Source organism: Oncorhynchus nerka, linkage group LG24 (assembly GCF_034236695.1).
Source record: "Oncorhynchus nerka isolate Pitt River linkage group LG24, Oner_Uvic_2.0, whole genome shotgun sequence".
In the NCBI taxonomy this organism is placed as follows: Eukaryota; Metazoa; Chordata; class Actinopteri; order Salmoniformes; family Salmonidae; genus Oncorhynchus; species Oncorhynchus nerka.
In genome coordinates this window covers 71,295,633-71,319,894 of record NC_088419.1, presented here as the reverse complement: position 1 = coordinate 71,319,894, position 24,262 = coordinate 71,295,633, and the positions used below count along the sequence as shown (strand labels likewise).

At 42.5% G+C, this 24,262-nt stretch overlaps 1 protein-coding gene across 4 annotated transcripts; it reads right to left on the bottom strand.

Annotated features, from left to right (window-relative positions):
- Positions 1-1,276: 1,276 nt before the first annotated feature.
- Positions 1,277-16,598, bottom strand: LOC115108539 (exocyst complex component 1-like). 4 transcript variants are annotated; one of them, XM_065009127.1, is made up of 19 exons: positions 16,451-16,598; positions 15,204-15,335; positions 14,855-14,985; positions 14,504-14,663; positions 13,725-13,912; positions 13,121-13,348; positions 12,803-13,045; positions 12,377-12,445; positions 10,250-10,399; positions 9,927-10,038; positions 6,026-6,070; positions 5,185-5,348; positions 4,923-5,024; positions 4,756-4,838; positions 4,330-4,558; positions 4,049-4,232; positions 3,744-3,943; positions 3,355-3,549; positions 1,277-3,222 (listed from the first exon to the last, which is right to left on the bottom strand). In XM_065009127.1, the coding sequence occupies exons 2-19, from the start codon at positions 15,325-15,327 to the stop codon at positions 3,070-3,072; spliced, it is 2,760 nt and encodes a 919-aa protein (XP_064865199.1). In that variant the 5' UTR covers positions 15,328-15,335; positions 16,451-16,598; the 3' UTR covers positions 1,277-3,069. The 4 variants fall into 4 exon arrangements, with proteins under 4 accessions (XP_064865199.1, XP_064865200.1, XP_029488870.1 ...); XM_065009128.1 differs by lacking the exon at positions 6,026-6,070; XM_029633010.2 differs by lacking the exon at positions 12,377-12,445.
- Between the last annotated feature and the right edge of the window lie 7,664 nt (positions 16,599-24,262).

Genomic DNA, 24,262 nt, shown 5'->3' with positions numbered 1-24,262 from the left:
ATGCTGAAAATTATAGGCCTCTCTCATCTTTTTAAGTGGGAGAACTTGCAGAATTGGTGGCTGACTAAATACTTTTTTGCCCCACTGTAAATGTGCCTTGAATTCTAAATAAATCACCCACAGTGTCACCAGCAAAGCACCCCCACACCTCTTCATCCGTGCTTCCTGGTGGGAACCACACATGCGGAGATCATCCGTTCACCTACTCTGCGTCTCACAAAGACACAGCAGTTGGAACCAAAAATCTCAGATTTGGACTCCAGACCAAAGGACAGATTTCCGGGCCAAGCACAAGTCTCTTTTTATTATTTTTGTCCTTTAGTGCAGTAGTGGTTTCTTTGTAGCAATTAGACCACGAAGGCCTGATTCGCACAGTCTCCTCTGAACAGTTGAAGTTGAGATGTGTCTGTTACTTGAACTCTGTGAAGCGATTATTTGGGCTGCAATTTCTGAGGATGGTAACTCTAAAGAACTTATCCTATGCAGCAGAGGTAACTCTGGGTCTTATCTCATTCGACTCGTCCTGACCTGAACTAGCTTTTTGTTTGACTTTGTCCGCGGTAAAGTAGTTTGAAAATGGCGCCGAAGCACACAGCCCACATCTCTTTACTTTATCCATGGAAACGAGACACGTGAACCTTGGTCAGTACTATCTAGTATCCTTGGGACGTCTCTACCTTTACACTAACACGAAATTGTAACATTATGTCAACTTCAATGGGTTAGGGACGTCCCAAGTACAGATCGTACAATGATGGTTTAGTTATGCAAATCTTTGTCCCAAGGACAGGATCCCGGATAGCACGGACCCCATGAACCTGCGCCAGTGAAAAGCTCCAACAAATGGTAAACTCGTGAGAAAATGCACTGTCTTGCAGTTCTAGTTCTTATTTTAGAACGTGAATGAGCTCAGGGCTAATGCCAAATCTAATCGGTCCTCATCCAATTTTACAAAAGAGGACAACTGTGACTGTCTATATTATTCATAGGCTGTAGTACTATCAAGTATAAAATAAAAGTGTAAAAATGGACATACAAAAAAGAAATGTATTTGGCAATATGGCATTCTGTTGAAAGTCACATTTGCGATGAAGATTCCAGTAGATGAGTAGATGACAGTAGATGATATTCTGTGACTCTACAAAGTTAAAGACATCAGTGATCACAGAGGGTTTAAGATTTTTTGAGCAGTGACATACAAGCCAACATTTTAACCTCTTAATTTTGAAGAGTTTGTTGTGTATAGGTGATTAGTGTTATAACAAAGGAAGAAAAATCACACAATTACAATTTAATGAGAAATCAGTAACATGTGCAAATATGAACACACACACAGAAGTCATTTAGCAAACACTTACCCAGAGCGACTTACAGGCTTAATTAAAGTGCCTTGCTCAAGGGACATCGGCAGATTTTTCTCCTAGTTGGCTCTGGGATTTGAACCAGCAACCTTTCGGGTACTGGCCCAATGCTCTTAGCCACTAGGCTACCTGACAGACGCACACACACTACCTTTTGACAACTGTTCAATTCATTCCCTTCCAGACAATTTCAAGTGCAGTTCAATCAGTTTCATTCAATGTACTTTATATTGGCCACACACACACACAGCAACGCCGGATTGATTCCAGTAAATAATGTTTATTTTGTGTGAAGCACTATGACGCAACAAAGAGCATGTGTAATGTTATACTGAACAAACTTATAAATGCAACATGTAAAGTCCTGTTCCTATGTTTCGTGAGCTGAAATAAAATATCCCAGAAAAAGCTTACTTCTCTAAAGTGCACACATTTGTTTACATCCCCGTTAGTGAGCATTTCTCCTTTGCCAAGATAATCCATCCAGCTGACAGGTGTAGCATATCAAGAAGCTGTTTATACAGCATGCTCATTACATAAGTGCACCTTGTGCTCGAGGACAATAAGGCTCCTTTTAAATGTGCAGTTTTGTCACACAATGCCACAGATGTCTCAAGTTTTGAGGGAGTGTGCAATTGGCATGCTGACTGCAGGATGGCATGCTGACTCCACTAGAGCTGTTGCAAGAAATTGAATGTTAATTTCTCTACCATAAACCACCTCCAAAATTGTTTTAAAGAATTTTGCAGTACGTCCAACTGGCTTCCCAAACGCAGACCACGTGTAACCACACCAGCCCAGGACCTCCACATCCGGCTTCTTCACCTGCGGGACCATCTGCATGCTCATTGTCCTCACCAGGGTCGTAACCAACTTCAGTGGGCAAATGCTCACCTTTGATGGCCATTGGCACGCTGGAGAAGTGTGCTCCCCAGATTTATCCGTTTCAACTGTACCGGGCTGATGGCAGCGGTGTGGACGAGCGGTTTGCTGATGTCAACGTGAACAGAGTGCCTCATGGTGGCAGTGGGGTTATGGTATGGATAGGCATAAGCTACGTACTACGAACACAATTGCATTTTATCGATGGCAATATCCATGCGCAGAGATATCGTGACAAGATCCTGAGGAGCATGGTCGTGCCGTTCATCCGCCGCCATCACCTCATGTTTCAGCGTGATGCACAGCCCCATGTCGCCCCTCTGTACAGAATTCCTGGAAGCTGAAAATGTCCCAGTTCTTCCATGGCCTGCATACTCACCAGACATGTCACCCATTGAGCATGTTTGGGATGCTCTGGATCAACGTCTACGACAGCGTGTTCCAGCAACTTCACACAGCAATTGAAGAGGAGTTGGACAACCTTCCACAGGCCACAATCAACAGCCTGATCAACTCTATGCACAGGAGGTATGTCGCGCTGCATGAGACACATGGTTGTCACACCAGATACTGACTGGTTTTCTGATCCACGCCCCTACTTTTTATTTTATTTATTAAAGTTATCTAATTTTTATTTTATTTATTAAAGTTATCTAACCAACAGATGCATATTTGTATTCCCAGTCATATGGAATCCATAGATTAGGGCCTAATTTATTTATTTAAATGGACTGATTTCTTAATATGAACTGTAACTCAGTAAAGTCTTTGAAATTGTTGCATTTATATTTTTGTCCAGTACGTACACACACACACACACTTGCAATTAATGTGATTGAGCAATGCTTGAGAAGTACTCCAACATGTCTCCAATGGTAAACTCCATGGTAATTCCAGACCCAGGGTAGCAACGGCCAATCAAGCCTTCAAAGTGCTTGTACTGACGGATGAACTCATCCTGCATGGAATGCCACACCACCTAGTGGAGAAAATGGGGAATTCATTCAACTGTTGTACAAAGAACTTGGATCAACCATTACAACACATTTACATAACCAGCTGTTAAACTGAACAGAATATATGTATTATAAACTGCTAGATTGTCTGTCACCTGTAACAGGCTCTCTTCCTCACACAGATGCTTGTCCACCTTCTTGTACAGGTTGTCCAGTCCCTTCTTTACCTCCTTGCCGGGGTACTCCTTTATCACTTTACGCAGCTCCTGTTTGTTGAACGCCAGCTGGTAGCTCACCTCATCCTCACGTACGCCCTGGGCCACACGTGCCTCCACTCCCTCAAAGAAGTGCTGCAAAGCATAGAGGGGCATAACTGATTACGTTTTGAGTATGTCTGAAATATCTGACAGTTCTAATGAGTTATATTTATCATACAATGTATAGATTAAATACAACCATGAAACAAATTCAATTCAGTTTCTACACCCATGGCGCACTCCCTCACAACACTTTAACATTGCCAAGTATAAACCCTCTCTCTCACATTGAGTTTCTCTAGGGGCTGTCCCAGGGAGTTGATGACATAGGACTGCAGGTGGTCTGTGTACTTGTGTTTGGCCTCTCGCCTCTCTGTCTCCAGGCAGGAGATCTTAAGGTGGGACAGTGTGGAGAAGATGTGATGGAAGTTCTCCATCATCACCACGTCACGGGGCGTCTTCTGACTCTCATTGGCCACTTTCTCCACTGGAAACACCCCACAGCAAGACCAACACCAATCAGAGCACTGCTTCCCAACCACATGACTCTATTTAACTTGTCCACCAAATCATAAGCAAATATTAGACCCACCATTCATGAAGACAGCTCTGATGAGTTTGACATATGCCTTGTCCAGATCTCCTCTGCGCTCTGCATTACGGAAGATGGTTTCAGCCAGCTCAGCAAACTCCTCAAACCCAGTGACAAAGGGCAGGATGCCCACCTTGCTCTTCTTAGAGATCTTAACCTCCTCCATCTGTCTGATCTGACCCGACTGAGACGGAAAAAGAACTGGTTCACACACAGCTAATAGTCTAACAGCACTAGATACACAGATTCCTTTAAAAAAAATTGACGTGAGCGCTACTCACAATGCACTTGTCAAAGTTCCTTTTGACGGTGACCAGCACGTTGCCGAGGGTGGTGCTGAGGTAGGAGGCAGGGTCCACATTCTCTGCCGTCCACACGTGATGACTCATCTTCACCAACATGTACAGGGAGTGGAAGGTGTCAATCTTGTCTCCCAGAGTGATGAGGCTGTTAAGTTCTGTCTCAATGCTCTGGAAGACCTTGTTCATCATCAACCGCACCATGTCCTTCCTGAGGAGGCCCAGACAGGTGATAAGACAGAAGGAAAGAGAATATGGGAAGAGTGAAGAGGATAGCAGAGAGGTGGACCATGAAAGATGACATATGGACTTGTCATATTTGTTGCATGTTTAGTGCCCCTAGTACTATTGATGGACATTAAGAGCATACAGTAAATGTCAGTAAGAAATGAGAAGCTAGCTACTCACTCAGTCGATGATATGAAGTGTCTGTACTCCCCTGGAGGTGGCTGTCTGGAGGGCACCACCCCATCCGATTCCTCCACTTCTCCCTGATAGAAAAAAACTGGTTAATTGAAAATTGTTCATAATCTCAATTGCAAACACTCAGCCAGTCAGATTAGCATGTAATTTACCTGAGCCAGGGTGGGGTGCTGCTGTAGCTTGAAGAACTTGCTGATGAAGTCTTGTTCTGCTAGACAGAGAGGCTCCAGCTCACTAAGAACCTGCTCAAAGATCTACAGAGAGACACCTAAATCAATTGATCAACATAAATAAAAAAACACACAAAACTAATTACGCATCTAAAATGAGAAAGAGATTAACAAAAACCCACAGGTAGTATCTGCACGATAAAGACTGTAGTATGGTGGCTATGGTCCTCTCAGTGACTATCACCTTGTCAAACTTGGTCCTGTCGGCCACATCCAGGTCTGAGGCAGACATGTTGCCCATGTCCAGCAGTGAGGAGGACTGGGAGCGCCTGCTGCTGGAGCTCTGCACTGCCAGCTTATTCAGACTGGAGGTGGAGCCTGTAAGCTTCCCGGAGCTGCCATGCAGGCCTGGGGCAAGAGAGAGGTAACAGTTGAAAACATGTTCAAACCACAGGCTAAATACTAGTCTCTGGAACACTGCCCTATCTATAGCCCCTGAGACCAAAGCTGCATTCACATTGACTTATTTTAAAAGCAGAGCAACTGTGCTGTTGAAAATAAATAACTGGCATCTGAAAGTGTGTCACAAAGCACATGTGAATATGCATCTTTAAAAAATGAAAAAATGATTGTTTAACAGTAATTACACATAACATGAACAGCTGAAGACAATTGAGAGATAAGAAAATATGAAACATTTAAATGTGTGCTTGGTAATAAAGACCATTTGTAAGAGTTCAAATTAATCTTATTATGGATGTTGGACATTCATTATCAGAGAAACATGCTGGATATGTTGACCTCAATGTATCCTTTTGTATTGTGAATGAGTAGTATCCTATGCCACAAATACAGAATGTACATGCTTATTGTTTTTGTCTGATAAATTAACATCTATGTGCTCTATAAATGGAAGGTTGGGTGTACTCTAGGCAGAGTAAGTCTGTAGGGGAGGAGGGTTCTGAGCAGGGGGAAGGGGGTCCTGGCTGTGCTGCAGTATCAGGGACATAGTAGTGGGGAGCAGGTGGGTAGGGGTGTGGGCAGGTTACAGATGTGGGACTGCGTGAACCACATGGGATACTTACTTTCCGTTTCCTGTTTGAAAGCACTCTCTTTCCGCGGAAGCGTGGCTGGCGAACGGTTAGAAAGGCAGGCATCAGAGACAAAGACATAGGCTCATGACATGCAGCATGGGGGCACGTTAAGAGGTCAAAGGTAACAGACTGACATGCGCTACAAAGTCTGTAATTGCCCTGAAGACAGCCTTTTGGAAAACAAACATTTGTTGGGGGTTTGTATAATTTGATTTACGCGACATCTCTACCACTTTGAAGATGCAAAATATTTTTTTGTGTGTGAAACAAACAAGAAATAAGACAAAAAAACTGAAAACTTGAGCATGCATAACTATTCACCCCCCCCCCAAAGTCAATACTTTGTAGAGTCACCTTTTTCAGCAAATACAGCTGCAAGTCTCTTGGGGTATGTCTCTATAAACTTGCCAAATCTAGCCACTGAGATTTTTGCCCATTCTTCAAGGCAAAACTGTTTCAGCTCCTTCAAGTTGGATGGGTTTCGCTGTTGTGCAGCAATCTTTAAGTCATACCACAGTCTGGGCTTTGACTAGGCCATTCCAAGACATTTAAATATTTCCCCTTAAATCACTCAAGTGTAGCTTTAGCAGTATGCTTAGGGTCATTGTCCTGCTGGAAGGTGAACCTCTGTCCCAGTCTCAGGTCTCTGGAAGACTGAAACAGGTCAAGAATTTCCCTGTATTTAGCGCCACCCATCCTTCCTTCAATTCTGACCCGTTTCCCAGACCTTTCCGATGAAAAACATCCCCACAGCATGATGCTGCCACCACCACGCTTCACTGTGGGAATGGTATTCTCGGGGTGATGAGAGGTGTAGGGTTTGCGCCAGACAGAGTTCTCCTTGATGGCCAAAAAGCAACATTTTAGTCTCATCTGACCAGAGTACCTTCTTCCATATGTTTGGGGAGTCGCCCACATGCCTTTGTTGAACCCCAAACGTGTTTGCTTATTTTTTTCTTTAAGCAATAGCTTTTTTCTGGACACTCTTCCGTAAAGCCCAGCACTGTTGAGTGTGCGGCTTAAAGTGGTCCTATGGACAGATACTCCAATCCCGCTGTGGAGCTTTGCAGCTTCTTCAGGGTTATCTTTGGTTAGTTTGTTGCCTCTGATTAATGCATTCCTTGCCTGGTCTGTGAGTTTTGGTGGGCAGCACTCTCTTGGCAGGTTTGTTGTGGTGCCATATTCTTTCCATTTTTTAATAATGGATATAATGGTGCTCTGTGGGATGTTCAAAGTTTCAGATATTTTTTATAACCAACTCTGATCTGTACTTCTCTGCAACTTTGTCCCTGACCTGTTTGGAGAGCTCCTTGATCTTCATGGTGCTGCTTGCTTGGTGGTGTTGCAGAATCGGGGGCTTTTCAGAACAGGTGTTCAGTCGTGGCCAAATGTTTTGAGAATGACACAAATATACACTGCTGCCTCAGTTTGTATGATGGCAATTTGCATATACTCCAGAATGCTATGAAGAGTGATCAGATGAATTGCAATTAATTGCAAAGTCCCTCTTTGCCATGCAAATGAACTGAATCCAAAAAAAACACAATTCCACTGCATTTCAGCCCTGCCACAAAAGGACCAGCTGACATCATGTCAGTGATTCTCTCGTTAACACAGGTGTGAGTGTTTACAAGGACAAGGCTGGAGATCACTCTGTCATGCTGATTGAGTTCGAACAGACTGGAAGCTTCAAAAAGGAGGGTGGTTCTTGGAATCGTTGTTCTTCCTCTGCCAATCATGGTTACATGCAAGGAAACACGTGCCATCATCATTGCTTTGCACAAAAAGGGCTTCCCAGGCAAGGATATTGCTGCCAGTAAGATTGCACCTAAATCAACCATTTATCGGATCATCAAGAACTTCAAGGAGAGCGGTTAATTGTTGTGAAGAAGGTTTCAGGGCGCCCAAGAAAGTCCAGCAAGCGCCAGGACCGTCTCCTAAAGTTGATTCAGCTGCTTTTGGAGGATGGCCTGGTGTCTAGAAGGGCAGCAAAGTAGCCACTTCTCTCCAAGAAAAACATCAGGGACAGACTGATATTCTGCAAAAGGAACAGGGATTGGACTGCTGAGGACTGGGGTAAAGTCATTTTCTCTGATGAATCCCCTTTCCGATTGTTTGGGGCATCCAGAAAAAAGCTTGTCTGGAGAAGACAAGGTGAGCGCTACCATCAGTCCTGTGTCATGCCAACAGTAAAGCATCCTGACACCATTCATGTGTGGGGTTGCTTCTCAGCCAAGGGAGTGGGTTCATTCACATTTTTGCCTAAGAACACAGCCATGAATAAAGAATGGTACCAACACATCCTCCGAGAGCAACTTCTCCCAACCATCCAGGAACAGTTTGGTAACGAACAACGTCTTTTCCAGCATTATGGAGCACCTTGCCTTAAGGCAAAAGTGATAACTAAGTGGTTTGTGGATCAAAACGTTGATATTTTGGGTCCATGGCTAGGAAACTCCCCAGACCTTAATCACATTGAGAACTTGTGGTCAATCCTCAAGAGGCAGGTGGACAAACAAAAACCCACAAATTCTGACAAACTCCAAGCATTGATTATGCAAGAATGGGCTGCCATCAGTCAGGATGTGGCCCAGAAGGTAATTGACAGCATGCCAGGGCGGATTGCAGAGGTCTTAAAAAAAAAGGGTTAACACTGCAAATAGACTCTTTGCATCAACTTCATGTAATTGTCAATCAAAGCCTTTGACACTTATGAAATACTTGTAATTATACTTCAATATTCCATAGTAACACCTGACAAAATATCTAAAAACACTGAAGCAGCAAACTTTGTGGAAATTAATATTTCTGTCATTCTTAAAACTTTTGGCCACGACTACACACACACACACACACACACACACACACACACGACAGATCATGTGACACAGATTGCACACAGGTGGACTTTATTTAACTAATTATGTGACTTCTGAAGGTAATTGGTTGTACCAGATCTTATTTAGGGGCTTCTTAGCAAAGGGGGTGGATACATATGCACGTACCACTTTTCCATTTTTTTGAATTTTTTGAAACATGTAATGTTTTTCATTTAACTTCACCAATTTGGACTACTACTAAACGCCAAGGGAGATGAATACTTTTGCAAGGCACTGTAAATTGATTGAGTGCTGATTCAATTCTTATTGCAAAACATTAGCGTTATAGCGTGATTGACATTTAAAGGCAATGTTTCCGCGTTCGTGGAGACTGCATTCATGGTAAATGCTGCGTGTCGGCTAAAACAGAACATACATTGAAATTTCAACCATGCTACATCGCAGATCTTCCGCGCTAGGGATTGACTCGAGCCCTTACTTTGATATATATCAGTTTACTTTACAGGAAAATGTAAATGCGTGTTTTCATTCTTCTTGTAATGTTTAGGATCTCCAGTTGGTCTTAAAACACTCAAATAGTGAAGTCATACTCTGAAGTCAGAATGAGTAGTAGGGATAATATCAGACTTTGGTTTATGTCATGGCTTCATACAGTAAGCAGCCAAATAGGAAAATAACATTGAGCAAAACACCAGCTAGCAACACTGAGCAGGACAATGACATGACACAGGGGCATTTCCTAGGCAGTGAAAGGCTACGAAACAGGAGGCAGTATGACCAGGTAAGTACATGTTTGCTGAATTGAACCATGCAGAAAATGCTGGTCAAATATTGAACAAATATACACACACACTTACCTGAAAATCAAACCACATACAGTACACACACAACACAAATACAAACCACACGCAACAACCCAAGGGAAAAACAACAACTAATTGGGTAAACACCTCAAACAAACAACACAGCAAACTACAAGGCTACACAGAGAAAAGAAAAGAAACAATCACACACACACATCCCACATTTTTAAAAAACACTCAAGGTCTTACCAAACTTATTTCCCTTCCCCTCCTTGGCTGTGCCCGCCATTTTGATCTTCGCCACCTCAAAGAAATCTTTGATTTCTCGTTCATATAATCTTGTCATGTAATCAACATAAGTCTGAAAATTGAAAAAAAAAAATATATATTGTTTAATTGTCATGAAATGCAATAAGACGTTATCGTTGTGCTGCTGGTGATGATGATATAAATAGAGATGTAATGGTGGTGCTGATCATAATAATGATGATACCTGATAGTGGTACTGATTATACCTGATAGAGGCACTGATGATACCAGATAGTGGTAATGATGATGACAAAGCCACTCACCCTGGACAGGCCTTCGTACTTCTCTCTCTGGGTGTTCTTGAGCCACTCCATGAGCTTGGCGTAATGTAGCAGGTCCCTGTGTAGGGGGCTGTGTTTAGGCAGGGTCAGCTCTGCCATGTGCTGGGAGAGCACGGAGCTTTGGTCATGGCCCTGGACGTAGACAGCACAGGGAATTAACAAGGGCTCGACAAATAGAGAAACACAAACTCTCAGTTTCACACACAGGCAGAGATAGACTGACTTTGACTCTTTTGGACCATCCCCTGCAATCATAGGGATTGGGGACAAATGTATGGCCTAATACACCATTAAAACTGGTGTTAGTAGAAGATTAACCATTTAATAAAAACTCAGCAAAAAAAAAAACATCCTCTCACTGTCAACTGCGTTAATTTTCAGCAAACTTAACATGTGTAAATATTTGTATGAGCATATCAAGATTCAACAACTGAGACATAAACTGAACAAGTTCCACAGACATGTGACTAACAGAAATAGAATAATGTGTCCTTAAACAAAGGGGGGGTCAAAATCAAAAGTAACAGTCAGTATATGGTGTGGCCACCAGCTGCATTAAGTACTGCAGTCCATCTCCTCCTCATGGACTGTACCAGATTTGCCAGTTCTTGCTGTTAGATATTACCCCACTCTTCCACCAACAAGTTCCCGATAATTTCTGGTGGGAATGGCCCTAGCCCTCACCCTCCGATCCAACAGGTCCCAGACGTGCTCAATGGGATTGAGATATGGGCTCGTTGCTGGCCATGGCAGAACACTGACATTCCTGTCTCGCAGGAAGTCACGCACAGAACAAGCAGTATGGCTGGTGGCATTGTCATGCTGGAGGGTCATGTCAGGATGAGCCTGCAGGAAGGGTACCTCATGAGGGAGGAGGATGTCTTCCCTGTAACGCACAGCGTTGAGATTGCCTGCAATGACAACAAGCTCAGTCCGATGATGCTGTGACACACCGCCCCAGACCATGACGGACAGGTCTCTGAGTAACGCGCATTCCTTCGAAGATAAACACGAATCCGACCATCACCCCTGGTGAGACAAAACCGCGACTCGTCTGTGAAGAGCACTTTTTGCCAGTCCTGTCTGGTCCAGCGACGGTGGGTTTGTGCCCATAGGCGACCTTGTTGCTGGTGATGTCTGGTGAAGACATGCCTTACAACAGGCCTACAAGCCCTCAGTCCAGCCTCTCTCAGCCTATTGCGGACGGGCAGTTGTTGTTGCCATCCTGTACCTGTCCCGCAGATGTGATGTTCAGATGTACCAATCCTGTGCAGGTGTTGTTACACATGGTCTGCCACTGCGAGGACGATCAGCTTTCCGTCCTGTCTCCCTGTAGTGCCGTCTTAGGCGTCTCACAGTACGGACTTTGCAATTTATTGCCCTGGCCACATCTGCAGTCCTCATGCCTCCTTGCAGCATGCCCAAGGCACGTCCACGCAAGATGAGCAGGAACCCTGGGCATCGTTCTGTTGGTGTTTTTCCGAGTCAGTAGAAAGGCCTTTTTAGTGTCATAAGTTTTCATAACTGTGACCTTAACGACCGTTCCACAGGTGCATGCTCATTCATTATTTATGGTTCATTGAACAAGCATTGGAAACAGTGTTTAAACCCTTTACAATGAAGATTAGTGAAGTTATTTCTTTTTTTTGCTGAGTTTACTCTTAAGTCCATATCCCAGACCTTAGCATTCAAAATCAAATAACTTCACTGCCAATAACACGTGTTTAATTTGCTGCTAAAATTCCCATATCAGTAGGTTTCCTCATATTCTACCATTCTCAGTCTATTTACTTGCCATTGGTGCTGCAACCAAGCATGCAGGCAGAGCAGACAGGCAGAGGTATAATGACTTGGCACGCCAGCACAGCACACTGACAGTCAGGACAAGAAGAACCAAGGCCTTCAATGAAGGAGGAAAGTCTGAGGCACTTCCGAGGCTTTTAGACCCATTGAGATGAAAGAGGAAGGTTAGCAATGTAGTCACGAGCAGCACAACCCATACGGTCATTAATGCGTTTTTGCAACAAAAGAACACGGTGTGTAGATAAGTAAGAAAGGCCGTAGTTTAGAGTGGATGGTCAAGGGGGGTGCTGTGAGGGTACTACTCACTGGAAGTGACATACAGGAGGACCTATAGAACTGAGGGATGGTCATTTTGAAGTGACTGAAGTGGTTGAACTGACAAGTACAGGGACAGAGAGCAGAGAGATCAAAGTGGGGTGGTTTAGAGTGAGGCAGAGAGTGAAGAATAGGATGACCAGAGCAGTACTGGAAGAAAACAGGACAGAGACAGGAAAAGACAGGATCAGAGGAGTTAGAACTTAACCAAGAAGTGGATGAGGAGGACAGAAAGAGCTGCCTGCCAAAATGAGGAAAGACTAAAATACTGTAACAAGAAACACAAATATGGTGCACTGTTATGCCTGGTATCTAGTCATGAATGCTGTTCAGGTGTCTGTGTTTTTAATTTAAATCAGAATAAAAATCTTGAGACCATTGTGGACTAGCAAAGTGTTACCGTGGTGTGTAGATTACCTGGTGGACGAACACGTTGTTGAGGTGGTTGGTGAGGCGCCGGGAAAAGGTATCTCTGAGCTCAGTGAACAGGTGCTGCTGCTGCTTCACAGACATCAGTTTCTCATGACCTGGTCTGAGTGCCACATTCATGCACTGCAGTAGAGCCTCAGAGGCATTGATACAGGCCTCAATGCCTTTGGAGGAGGAGAGGTCTCCTTCCTGCAGGGCCCTGATGTGTCCCTTCGACAGGTCCATGTAGTTCTGAGAGACAGGCATTCATCATTCAACGCCATCTCAAAAAACCAAACCAACTGAAACATTAAACCCTATCCTCACCACCAGGAACTGGATCTCGTCCAGGAGCTTGCCGTTGTTGGTGTTGCTGATCTGGATGAGGCGGTTGCTCTGGGAGATCTGGTCCATTTGCTCCTTGACGCTCTGCAGCATCTCCTCATAGCTGCTCATCTTGCCCTCGATGGTGTCCACCTCTGACAGAGCCTCGTCCAGCAGCTGCATCAGGATGTTCACCTGCTTCTCAGATGCCATGATGGAGTGGATGTTGGCCTGGGATTAGGGAAGATAAACAGGACTCATCTTTACATCTGTGCCATTTTAGCATCTGTGACAGCATGGGCAGCGCCACTGTGGCTACAACCAATAGGAATCCCCACCCAGTTAACGACTTTAAAATGGCGGACGCTTAGTGGAAGCCCTCAATGGCGCTGACCATGCTAAGATGGCCTTTTGGCCACTAGAGGCCTCTATCATTCTCTATGGCCTCTATCATTCTCTATCTATCATTCTCTAAACCACACTAATGTGCTCAACCACAGATAAACCATAGTACAATGGTCAGTGTAGTCTGTATATGTCAGCCAACTCAAGTCTATGTTGTAGCTCTGTATCAAGAAGACCCAAGGCTCCATGGCTGTCTACTCACCCCATCCAGAACCTGTAGCTCTTTGGAGAGTTTCTCAGCAAAGGCCTCAGCATTAGAGATGGCGTACTCGCACACCTCCATCATGCCCTCGATGTCTTGCTCCTCACGGGCATTCAGCTCCTGGTAGTCATCCAGAGCATCCTCGTCACCCCCGGCAACACTTTGACTCTCACCACTGGGGACTGACTCTAAACCAGGGATGGACAGGATGGTTTAACATTGTGCTATGCGCATACAGCACAGTTCACACAAATGAACACAAACAAACAAACAAACAAACAATCATCACCCTGCTATTCGTTCAACTATATCATCAAAAAACACATATACACTACATAATACAACAAACTAAACAAAAAGCAGAACAGACTATTATTATTCATACAGTAGCACCCATTCAACAGCCACTCACTTAATAGCCAAAGGAGGCAAACAATCGCAACAGTTTTCAAAGATGTGTGAGTCCACTATGAGAATGGTTACTCATCACAGTGAAATCCCAATGGAGAGGAAATGGGAAAAGAAGTTTAAGTGATACCAACCTTCCGCTTTAGGAAGCTCTGGCCAGTGAGAGTTTAAGAGAGAAGAGTAAGAATAAAGACGTGTTAAGCCACACCAAGGTCAACTCACATCTTACATAGACACTTCAGGTTGAGTTCAGGAGATTGGGAACAGGCAAGAAAGAAGAGTCTCATAGATGCAAGGCACAGGGGACAGCGAGAGTCACTAGAAAACACACAAGCTTGTGATCCTCCCCCATAGTTAGAGAGCCGTCATACCTTCCAGCAGCTGGGAACTGACATTCACAAACTCCACCTTCTTCCGCAGGTAACGCTGATTCAGCTTCCAGATGCAGGAGATGAAGGAATTCTTCTCAGCTGTGCTGCTGGCCACCCATCGATACACCTTCTCAAAATGGAGGTCAAACTCTGGGTTCTCCTGAATGACAAGAACAGCAGAGATGCCAAATGTCAATATCAAATAAATTAGCAGGAGGACAAAGCATAAGAGGAAAGGAAGACAAATAAGAATGGCCATAGGGAGTGGAAGAGGAGGAGAGAAAGACAAAGTTATGAGAAATTACATTCAGGCAGTGAGAGGAAGATGAGAAAAAGCAGTCTTTCCCTGACCTTGCTGGCATCTTTTGCATCCACTTCAGCCAGATCCCTCAGTTCCCAGGCCATCTGTCGCTTGTAGAAATCCCCTTTGTCTGACTTCTTCACCTTCACCACCCTCACCTGCACAGGCCTCTCTGTGGTGACTGGGGTAGAAACATCAAACAGTTATAATACTGTGGTGTGAGTGAGCTGTGGATCCATTGATAACTAGTATTTTCAGTGAAATCACTGTTCAGAGACATTTGATTCTGATGTTAAATCTCTGACAGTGGTTTTCATGTTTTGAATGTGTACATTATTTCACACTGATATGGTGAAATTAGCTGATTTATGTCAGACTTTAAAGTCATTTATGCTCTACCTGTGGCACACAGGAAGCAGTTCTTCTTCTTCTTCCCCGCCTTGCAGACGTTGACAATGCTGAGGAGACGCTCATCGTTGGGCGTAAAGATGTCCCTCTGGAGGGCGTGCTTGATGGCTGTCATTGTGGTGACTGTAAAATATAAATCAGACAGACTTATGCTGCTTTCAAAACAGCTGGGAACTGGGAAATCTCAGACTTCCGACTTCAGTGTGTTCAAGGCAACTGGGAACTTGGTAAAAAATGGAATATCAAGTCAGGAAATCGGGCCTCTTTTTAGAGTTCTGACTTTCTGACCTGAAGATCACTGACGTCATGATTTGACCTCGTTTTTTACCCTTGAGTTCCCAATTGTTGCACCATTACTGCAATCATAACCTTTATGTGAAAACAACTAACGTTAAACATATTTAATTTTTGCTGCAGGAAAACACCATTGTACTCCTCCCAGTGGGGCAAAGCCTATGACACTATAATTTACAAGTACAACTAGTTAAGTACCATATTCAAGATTTGTACCATAACATTTTCCGACCTTCCTAAAATATATATTACCAAGAACGTCTGCACCATTGACATCACATTATTGCTGATCAATGGTGCAGTCAAGTAAAGCAACAAAGATTGGCTAGCATGTAGCTATTAAGCGAACTAACATGGTTCTGGGCGTGTCTAGCTACTAAACATGCGTCACATCACGATGCGAGGCCAGAAAGCTTTTGGACACAAGTGCAATTAGGTTAGCTACATATGTCGTTCTGTAGTGAAGACAGTGCCCTTCTTCAGGTATATAACGTTAGCTGTCTAGAAACGTATGAACACCACGCTAACTTTATGTCTTATCTTATTATTTAACTAGGCCAGTCAGTTAAGAACTAATTATTATTTTCAATGACGGCCTACCGGGGTTAAATAATAAGGGTTAACTGCCTTGTTCAGAGGCAGAACAGATTTTTACGTTGTCAGCTTGGGGTTTCGATTCAGCAACATGTCAGTTACTGACCTAATACTCCAATCACTAGGCTACCTCGGGGCGGCAGGTAGCTTAGTGGTTAGAGTGTTGGACTAGTAACCGAAAAGTTGCAAGCTCAAATCCCCGAGCTGACAAGGTACAAATCTGTCGTTCTGCCCCTGAACAAGGCAGTTAACTTGTTCTCCAGTAGGTCGTCATAATAAGAATTTGCTCTTAACTGACTTGCCAAGTTAAATAAAATTAAAACCTCCCGCCCCAAGTTTTATACACTTACCTCAAATGGGATGTGAATAGAACAAGTCATGCACAAGACATTTAATCACTGTTTATTTTCATTTAATTGTGTTATTTTTCCAATCGCTAATCAAGGAAAACGGTAAACAGTCTTCTTCGGCCACTGCCCTGCTGTTTTCTGTTTCCGGGATGGGCTGGACCAGTCACGTGACGCACTGCTGATGACGAGTCACATCACAACCTGCCTCTTTCAGTCTGGTCCTTGGTGAAGACTTTTCCATCATTCATGAAGAAACGTAGCTAGTTTTTAAATAAATGTAAACATGTTTTTGTTGTGTATAGGCAGTACGTTTTCTGTAGGTTGAACACACAGGCTTATGTAGTTTTCAGACACCAAGGTGAGACTCAATCCCCGGAATATCTAATCCGATTGCGAATTGAGGCCTACTGTAATCAATTTATCTAAATAAGTGGGAATTGTCTACTTTTCCAAGTTATTAGTGAAGAATCACATTAAATTGGCACAAACTCAAATATGTAGCCCTGATGTCACTCAGTGAAAGCACAAACTGTGTGTGTCTTTACTGAGTATGGTTGTGTGTGACTGTTCCTGACTCTATTTTGGTGACTGGCATGGACAATGTGCTAGCTTGTTTGATTTCTGCTGAAAGTGTTAGAATGACCTTTTCAGGACCAAATGGACACCACTTCTCACTTTTACAGCCTAGCTAGTCCCTGTGGACATGACACAACACATCGCTCTCTCCTCTCTGCCTACACCTCTGGTGAGACTCACACCAGGACCCAATTTCAATCAAAGAACATCAGATGGCAACATTCATCTGTTTCCTTACTCACAGCTTTATGTAACATATAGATAACTATTTATGATAACAATTGTCCTATTAATTATCTATAATTTCAAATAGCTGGATAAGAATACTGAAATGTCTCAAAAACACATTATTTTGTCTCAGTGTCCTGGATACACTAGATGAGCATCATTATACCAAATTAAGTGGGTGCTCTAGATCATCTTTACTTTTGGGAGGATCTGTAAACCCCATCTACATACTGTACAGGTCCCTCAGAGACATCTCGTGATTCAATCAATTGTGTGGGTTGGTCAGATAATAGAGATAGTGTAATATAGTGAGGCAGTCGAAAGAGGTTGGGTTCCACAATTATGTTTTGTTTTCAACAAATACATATTTGTGTCTTGTCTCTGTCATTGTTGTCACATGTGCTCCCTTTCCGGTCTCTAGGTCACCAGGCTGTTCATGATGGCGCACACCTGTCACCATCGTTACGGGCACCTGCGCGTCATCACTCACCTGGACTCCATCACTTCCCTGATTACCTTCCCTATATATGTCACTCCCTTTGGTTCCTTCCCCAGGCCTTATTGTTTCTGTTTCTATGTCATGGCTGTGCGTCATGGCAGTGCACATCGTTACAATTGTATCATCGGTTCCCATTATCAATATTCACAATAACCAAGGTGGTTTAATGTGTTCATTTAGTTTTCTTTGGGGTGGGTCATTTTGAAATTTGGTGTAATGCTGATATTAGTGTGTCTTTTTGATCTTCCACAGTAATTGGTTTAAAGGTTAATTGAACATGTCCTAACCAAAACATACATGTGTGTCCTTATAGCCCCCCGACTGTGATCTAATTATTTGCAGTTCTCACATATTGACCCAGAAGGATATGTTTAATATGACTAATATGAAATAGGAGATAATAGGAGACTAATATGAAATAGGAGATAACAAGATTATAGTCCCAGAGGTCTGAAGCAGATTCAATGAGGTGAGTAACTCAGAAGTGTGTGAAAGAGGTCAAGACTCTGGGGTAAGGGGTTTTAAAGGGTACAACCACACTTTAAGTAGCAGTTGTTAGTGCCTGTGTGTTTCTCGCCAAGTCATTTTCAACTCTCTGGCATGGTTTGGGCCCAAGGGTACCCATGGCTCTCCTGGAGTCTTAAGAATGATGGGGAACTACTGGCCAAGCATGGCTCTTAGAGATAACTGGATGTTGGAGTTGGCGGTGTTGGATATCTGATTATAGGAGTGCACTAAGACGTACTGAGCTTCTCACATCCCACAATAAGACTTTGAACACAGTTATTGCTTTAATATGAAAATAAATGTTTAGTGTGATATTACATTTTGTTTTTAGAGAAGTGAAGTAGAGCAGTGTTTATACAGTAGCCTATATGCATTATCATTTGACACATTAAATAAAATACTGGTACACAATCACTTATTGTCCAAATTAATCTCATAATAAGGTCAAAGAGATGGCAATAATTCCATAAAGGAATTGTGCATGCGTCAAATGAGCAGCTGAATAGGAGCGTCTTAAATCAGGGGTTTTCAAACTGGGTTCCGTGGCTCCCTAGGGGTTCTCAGAGGTACTGCAAGGGTCTGCGATAAGAAATATATATAATCTGAAAAAAGAAAAATTGGGATTTTTTCAAATTATTTAATGAATATGGCTGGCTACAACATAATACAATTGTAAAAAATCTTGAACGATCCCTTTAATATGGATGAAAATTACAGTCATTGAAGCTATACTGAACAAAAATAGAAATGCAACATGCAACAATTTCAAAGATTACAGTTCATATAAGGAAATCAGTCAATTTAAATAAATGTATTAGGCCCTAATCTATGAATTTCCCATGACTGGGAATCAGTAGAGGCTGCTCAGGGGAGGACGGATCATAATAATGGCAAACACATGTATTTGATACCATTCCACTCCAGCCATTACCGCTAGCCCGTTCTCCCCAATTAATGTGTCACCAACCTCCTGTGCTTGGAATACAGATATGCATCTGTTGGTCACAGATACCTTAAAAAAATGGGCCTCACAATGGGTTTCAGGATCTTGTCACATTACCTCTGTGCATTAAAATTGCAATTGATACAATGCAATTGTGTTTGTTGTCTGCAGTTTATGCCTGCCCATTCCATAACCCCACCCCCACCATGGGGCACTCTGTACACAACGTTGACATCAGCAAACCACTCGCCCACACGACGCCATACACGTGGTCTGTGATTGTGAGGTCGGTTGGACGCACTGCCAAATTCTCAAAAACAATGTTGGAGGTGGCTTATGGTAGAGAAATTAACATTCAATTATCTGGCAACAGCTCTGGTGGACATTCCTGCAGTCAGCATGCTAATTGCACGCTCCCTCAAAACTTGAGACATCTGTGACATTGTGTTTGTTGTGTGACAAAACTGCACATTTTAGAGTGGCCTTTTATTGTCCCCAGCACAAGGTGAAATGATCATGCTCTTTAATCAAGAGAATCTGCTAGATGGCTAAAATGTAAAATGTAAATATTTTAACTCATATAACTGTAGTGATTCATTTAAAAATAAAACAGTTTTATATTGATGTCACAAATGCATCATTCGTATAGTTCTTCATTTAAAAAAAAGTGTTATTTGTTACATTTGACTGTGTAAAACCTAGCAGTACTACTTATTTCTCTGAGAGTGAGGAGGATATATAGCGTTTTCTGTCTCTCTGAAATGAAACCATTAACTGATAGATTTCAAATAGATTTCAAACAAATACATGTCTGTCACTGAACACCATTCCATGATTAGATGGTGACAAAGCACACCAATATCTTTCATATGTTCTTTAAACAATGAAATTCAAATTGATCAACATTTTAGTAAAAGGATATATAGCATTTAGGAATAAACTCTTAATTTGGTGGTGACACTTTACATTGACTTCTGCCAGAAAACTTCTCACAATAGTCCTGAGTAGTTCAATGTGACATGCTGATGCGTGTGTTTGTTTCAGTGCGTTCGAGGAAAAGGAGCCTGTTTTAGCCCAACATGTTTAATGTATATCCTGTGGTTCTGACAGCCCACACACATACACAGCCATTAGCTTTTACCAACACACATTTATTTTATGCCACAAGCTCTGCTTGCAGTGGTCGTGATTCACACGCTGGTCCTGCTATTTTTGTGCTTGATCTCACTGTCCACATATTTATATATTTTGAAAATGTCAAAGTAAGATGTCAGTGCCCATGTAGACATTCTGTCGATAGAAGTGTTGACACAAAACAATAACCTCTAGCGACTTTGATTGCAATAACTGCATATGACCAGCAAGCTCTTTGGCAAAGTGTGAATGCAATTTAGGACAAGTGTTAAAACCTGCCCGGTCACTCCACTTTTCCCATCTTGTAAGCTCGACCGCCACGCCTCCAGAGGCAAGAGGTGTCTCTTGTAAATGAACCTGGCAGGAGTGTAGCCTACTTCGGTGCTGTGGGAACCCCTTACAGCAAATAACATGCAAATGTGACCTGCAAACAAAAGTTTTTTTCACACCGGAACTGCAGCGTGGAGGGAGACTGATGGAATCTGTGTGTACATTCACACTGGTGATGAAAACATTGACAGCCTTTCTATCTTTGATTAATAATCAGAAAGGTATCTAAATAAGCATTTTATGATGAGTTGATATCAGGTGAACATTTTGTGTGGCCCTGTATTAGCATGTTCAAATGGTCATATCTGTGTTTCGTCCATGTCTTGTTCTATTGCCAGGAATAACATAGAGGGTAGTTAAGCAAATTATATGAATGATTATAATTAATAATACTGAATAATATGAGTACTCTTGGCTACTATACTGCAAACCTAAAATAAGATTGTATACAATTGTTCAAGGCGATCAGCAAAATATTAATTTGGTATGTGAAAGCTGTTGAAAAGATGTACTTTTTGTGTAGGAAATGAGTATGAGAATCCTGCACCCTATTTTCTTTCAAGGGTCCTCCAATATAATTGACCTTGTGTTGGTATCCGCTGCACCATTGAAGTGTGTATTACTGCTGTGTTGTTGTTGTGACCTTCCTCTCCACATGTCATCTAAACCAATGTGGCAGAGTAGTGTCATCTGCCTCCCCTGTAATACTGAGCCCTATGTCCAAGCACTCATGAACAGGGCTCACTAGGGCTCACATAATCTCAACAGGAAACAGGTTTGTTGACTGCATACCCAACTTCGTAACCTCATCTTATGTGGATAGTCCTCGTCGTCATTAGCAAATTGCACTTAAACATAAAGATACTGGTGGTCTTCCCAACTGAAGTACAGTATGCTCAAAAGCTGTTGCAATTTTACTAAGCAGTAGTCTCTTTCAAGTTTCAATTTAAGTTTGAATGTTACAGTGCCTTGCGAAAGTATTCGGCCCCCTTGAACTTTGCGACCTTTTGCCACATTTCAGGCTTCAAACATAAAGATATAAAACTGTATTTTTTTGTGAAGAATCAACAACAAGTGGGACACAATCATGAAGTGGAACGACATTTATTGGATATTTCAAACTTTTTTAACAAATCAAAAACTGCAAAATTGGGCGTGCAAAATTATTCAGCCCCTTTACTTTCATTGCAGCAAACTCTCTCCAGAAGTTCAGTGAGAATCTCTGAATGATCCAATGTTGACCTAAATGACTAATGATGATAAATACAATCCACCTGTGTGTAATCAAGTCTCCGTATAAATGCACCTGCACTGTGATAGTCTCAGAGGTCCGTTAAAAGCACAGAGAGCATCATGAAGAACAAGGAACACACCAGGCAGGTCCGAGATACTGTTTTGTGAAGAAGTTTAAAGCCGGATTTGGATACAAAAAGATTTCCCAAGCTTTAAACATCCCAAGGAGCACTGTGCAAGCGATAATATTGAAATGTAAGGAGTATCAGACCACTGCAAATCTACCAAGACCTGGCCGTCCCTCTAAACTTTCAGCATATACAAGGAGAAGACTGATCAGAGATGCAGCCAAGAGGCCCATGATCACTCTGGATGAACTGCAGAGATCTACAGCTGAGGTGGGAGACTCTGTCCATAGGACAACAATCAGTCGTATATTGCACAAATCTGGCCTTTATGGAAGAGTGGCAAGAAGAAAGCCATTTCTTAAAGATATCCATAAAAAGTGTTGTTTAAAGTTGGCCACAAGCCACCTGGGAGACACACCAAACATGTGGAAGAAGGTGCTCTGGTCAGATGAAACCAAAATTGAACTTTTTGGCAACAATGCAAAACGTTATGTTTGGCGTAAAAGCAACACAGCTCATCACCCTGAACAGACCATCCCCACTGTCAAACATGGTGGTGGCAGCATCATGGTTTGGGCCTGCTTTTCCTCAGCAGGGACAGGGAAGATGGTTAAAATTGATGGGAAGATGAATGGAGCCAAATACAGGACCATTCTGGAAGAAAACCTGATGGAGTCTGCAAAAGACCTGAGACTGGGACGGAGATTTGTCTTCCAACAAGACAATGATCCAAAACATAAAGCAAAATCTACAATGGAATGGTTCAAAAATAAACATATCCAGGTGTTAGAATGGCCAAGTCAAAGTCCAGACCTGAATCCAATCGAGAATCTGTGGAAATAACTGAAAACTGCTGTTCACAAATGCTCTCCATCCAACCTCACTGAGCTCGAGCTGTTTTGCAAGGAGGAATGGGAAAACATTTCAGTCTCTCGATGTGCAAAACTGATAGAGACATACCCCAAGCGACTTACAGCTGTAATCACAGCAAAAGGTGGCGCTACAAAGTATTAACTTAAGGGGGCTGAATAATTTTGCACGCCCAATTTTTCAGTTTTTGATTTGTTAAAAAAGTTTGAAATATCCAATAAATGTCGTTCCACTTCATGATTGTGTCCCACTTGTTGATTCTTCACAAAAAAATACAGTTTTATATCTTTATGTTTGAAGCCTGAAATGTGGCAAAAGGTTGCAAAGTTCAAGGGGGCCGAATACTTTCGCAAGGCACTGTACATGCACAACTGTGTCTTTCTTGCAAGCTCTGAACCCAACAATGAAGTAATCAATAACAACGTAATACTAAAAATAACATAAGGTAGAACAAAAACACAAGAGAAATAAAATATATTTTGAAACCAAAATATAAACACAGCATGTTTCATGAGCTGAAATAAAAGATCCCAGAAACGTTCCATAGACACAAAAAGCATATTTCTCTAAAATTTTGTGTACAAATTTGTTTACATCCCTGTTCGTGAGCATTGCTACTTTGCCAAGATAATCCATTCACCTGACAGGTGTGACATATCAAGAAGCTGATTAAACAGCATGACATTAAACTTCTAATGATTATACACCTGCATTGCTTGCTGTTTGGGGTTTTAGGCTGGGTTTCTGTACAGCACTTTGAGATATCAGCTGATATATACATTTGATTTGATTTGATTACATGGTGCACCTTGTGCTGGGGACAATAAAAGGCAATGACATTTTAGAGAATTTGACAGTACATCCAACCGGCCTCAAAACCGCAGACCACGTGTAACCACACCATCCCAGGTCCTCCACATCCAGCTTCTTCACCTGCAGGATTGTCTGAGACCAGCCACCCGGATAGCTGATGAAACTGAGGAGTATTTCTGTCTGTAATAAAGCCATTTTGTGGTGAAAAACTCATTCTGATTGGCTGCACCTGGCTTCCCAGTGGGTGGGCCTGGCTTCCAAGTGGGTGGGCCTATGTCCTCCTAGACCCACCCATGGCTGTGCCCCTGCCCAGTCATGTAAAATCCAAAGATTAGGGCCTAATACATTTATTTCAATTGACTGATTTCTTTATATGACTGTAACTCAGTAAAATCTTTGAAATTGTTGTATGTTGTGTTTATATTTTTGTTCAGTATATACAGTGAGGGAAAAAAGTATTTGATCCCCTGCTGATTTTGTACATTTGCACACTGACAAAGAAATTATCAGTCTATAATTTTAATAGTAGGTTTATTTGAACAGTGAGAGAC

Coding starts and splice junctions, on each gene's coding strand:
- LOC115108539 (XM_065009127.1), bottom strand. CDS start 15,327: ATGACAGCCATCAAGCACGCCCTCCAGAGGGACATCTTTACGCCCAAC. Junction 14,664..14,854: donor ATGCAAAAGATGCCAGCAAG/GTCAGGGAAAGA, acceptor CTTGTCATTCAG/GAGAACCCAGAGTTTGACCT. Junction 3,223..3,354: donor AGGAAGAGAGCCTGTTACAG/GTGACAGACAAT, acceptor TTTCTCCACTAG/GTGGTGTGGCATTCCATGCA.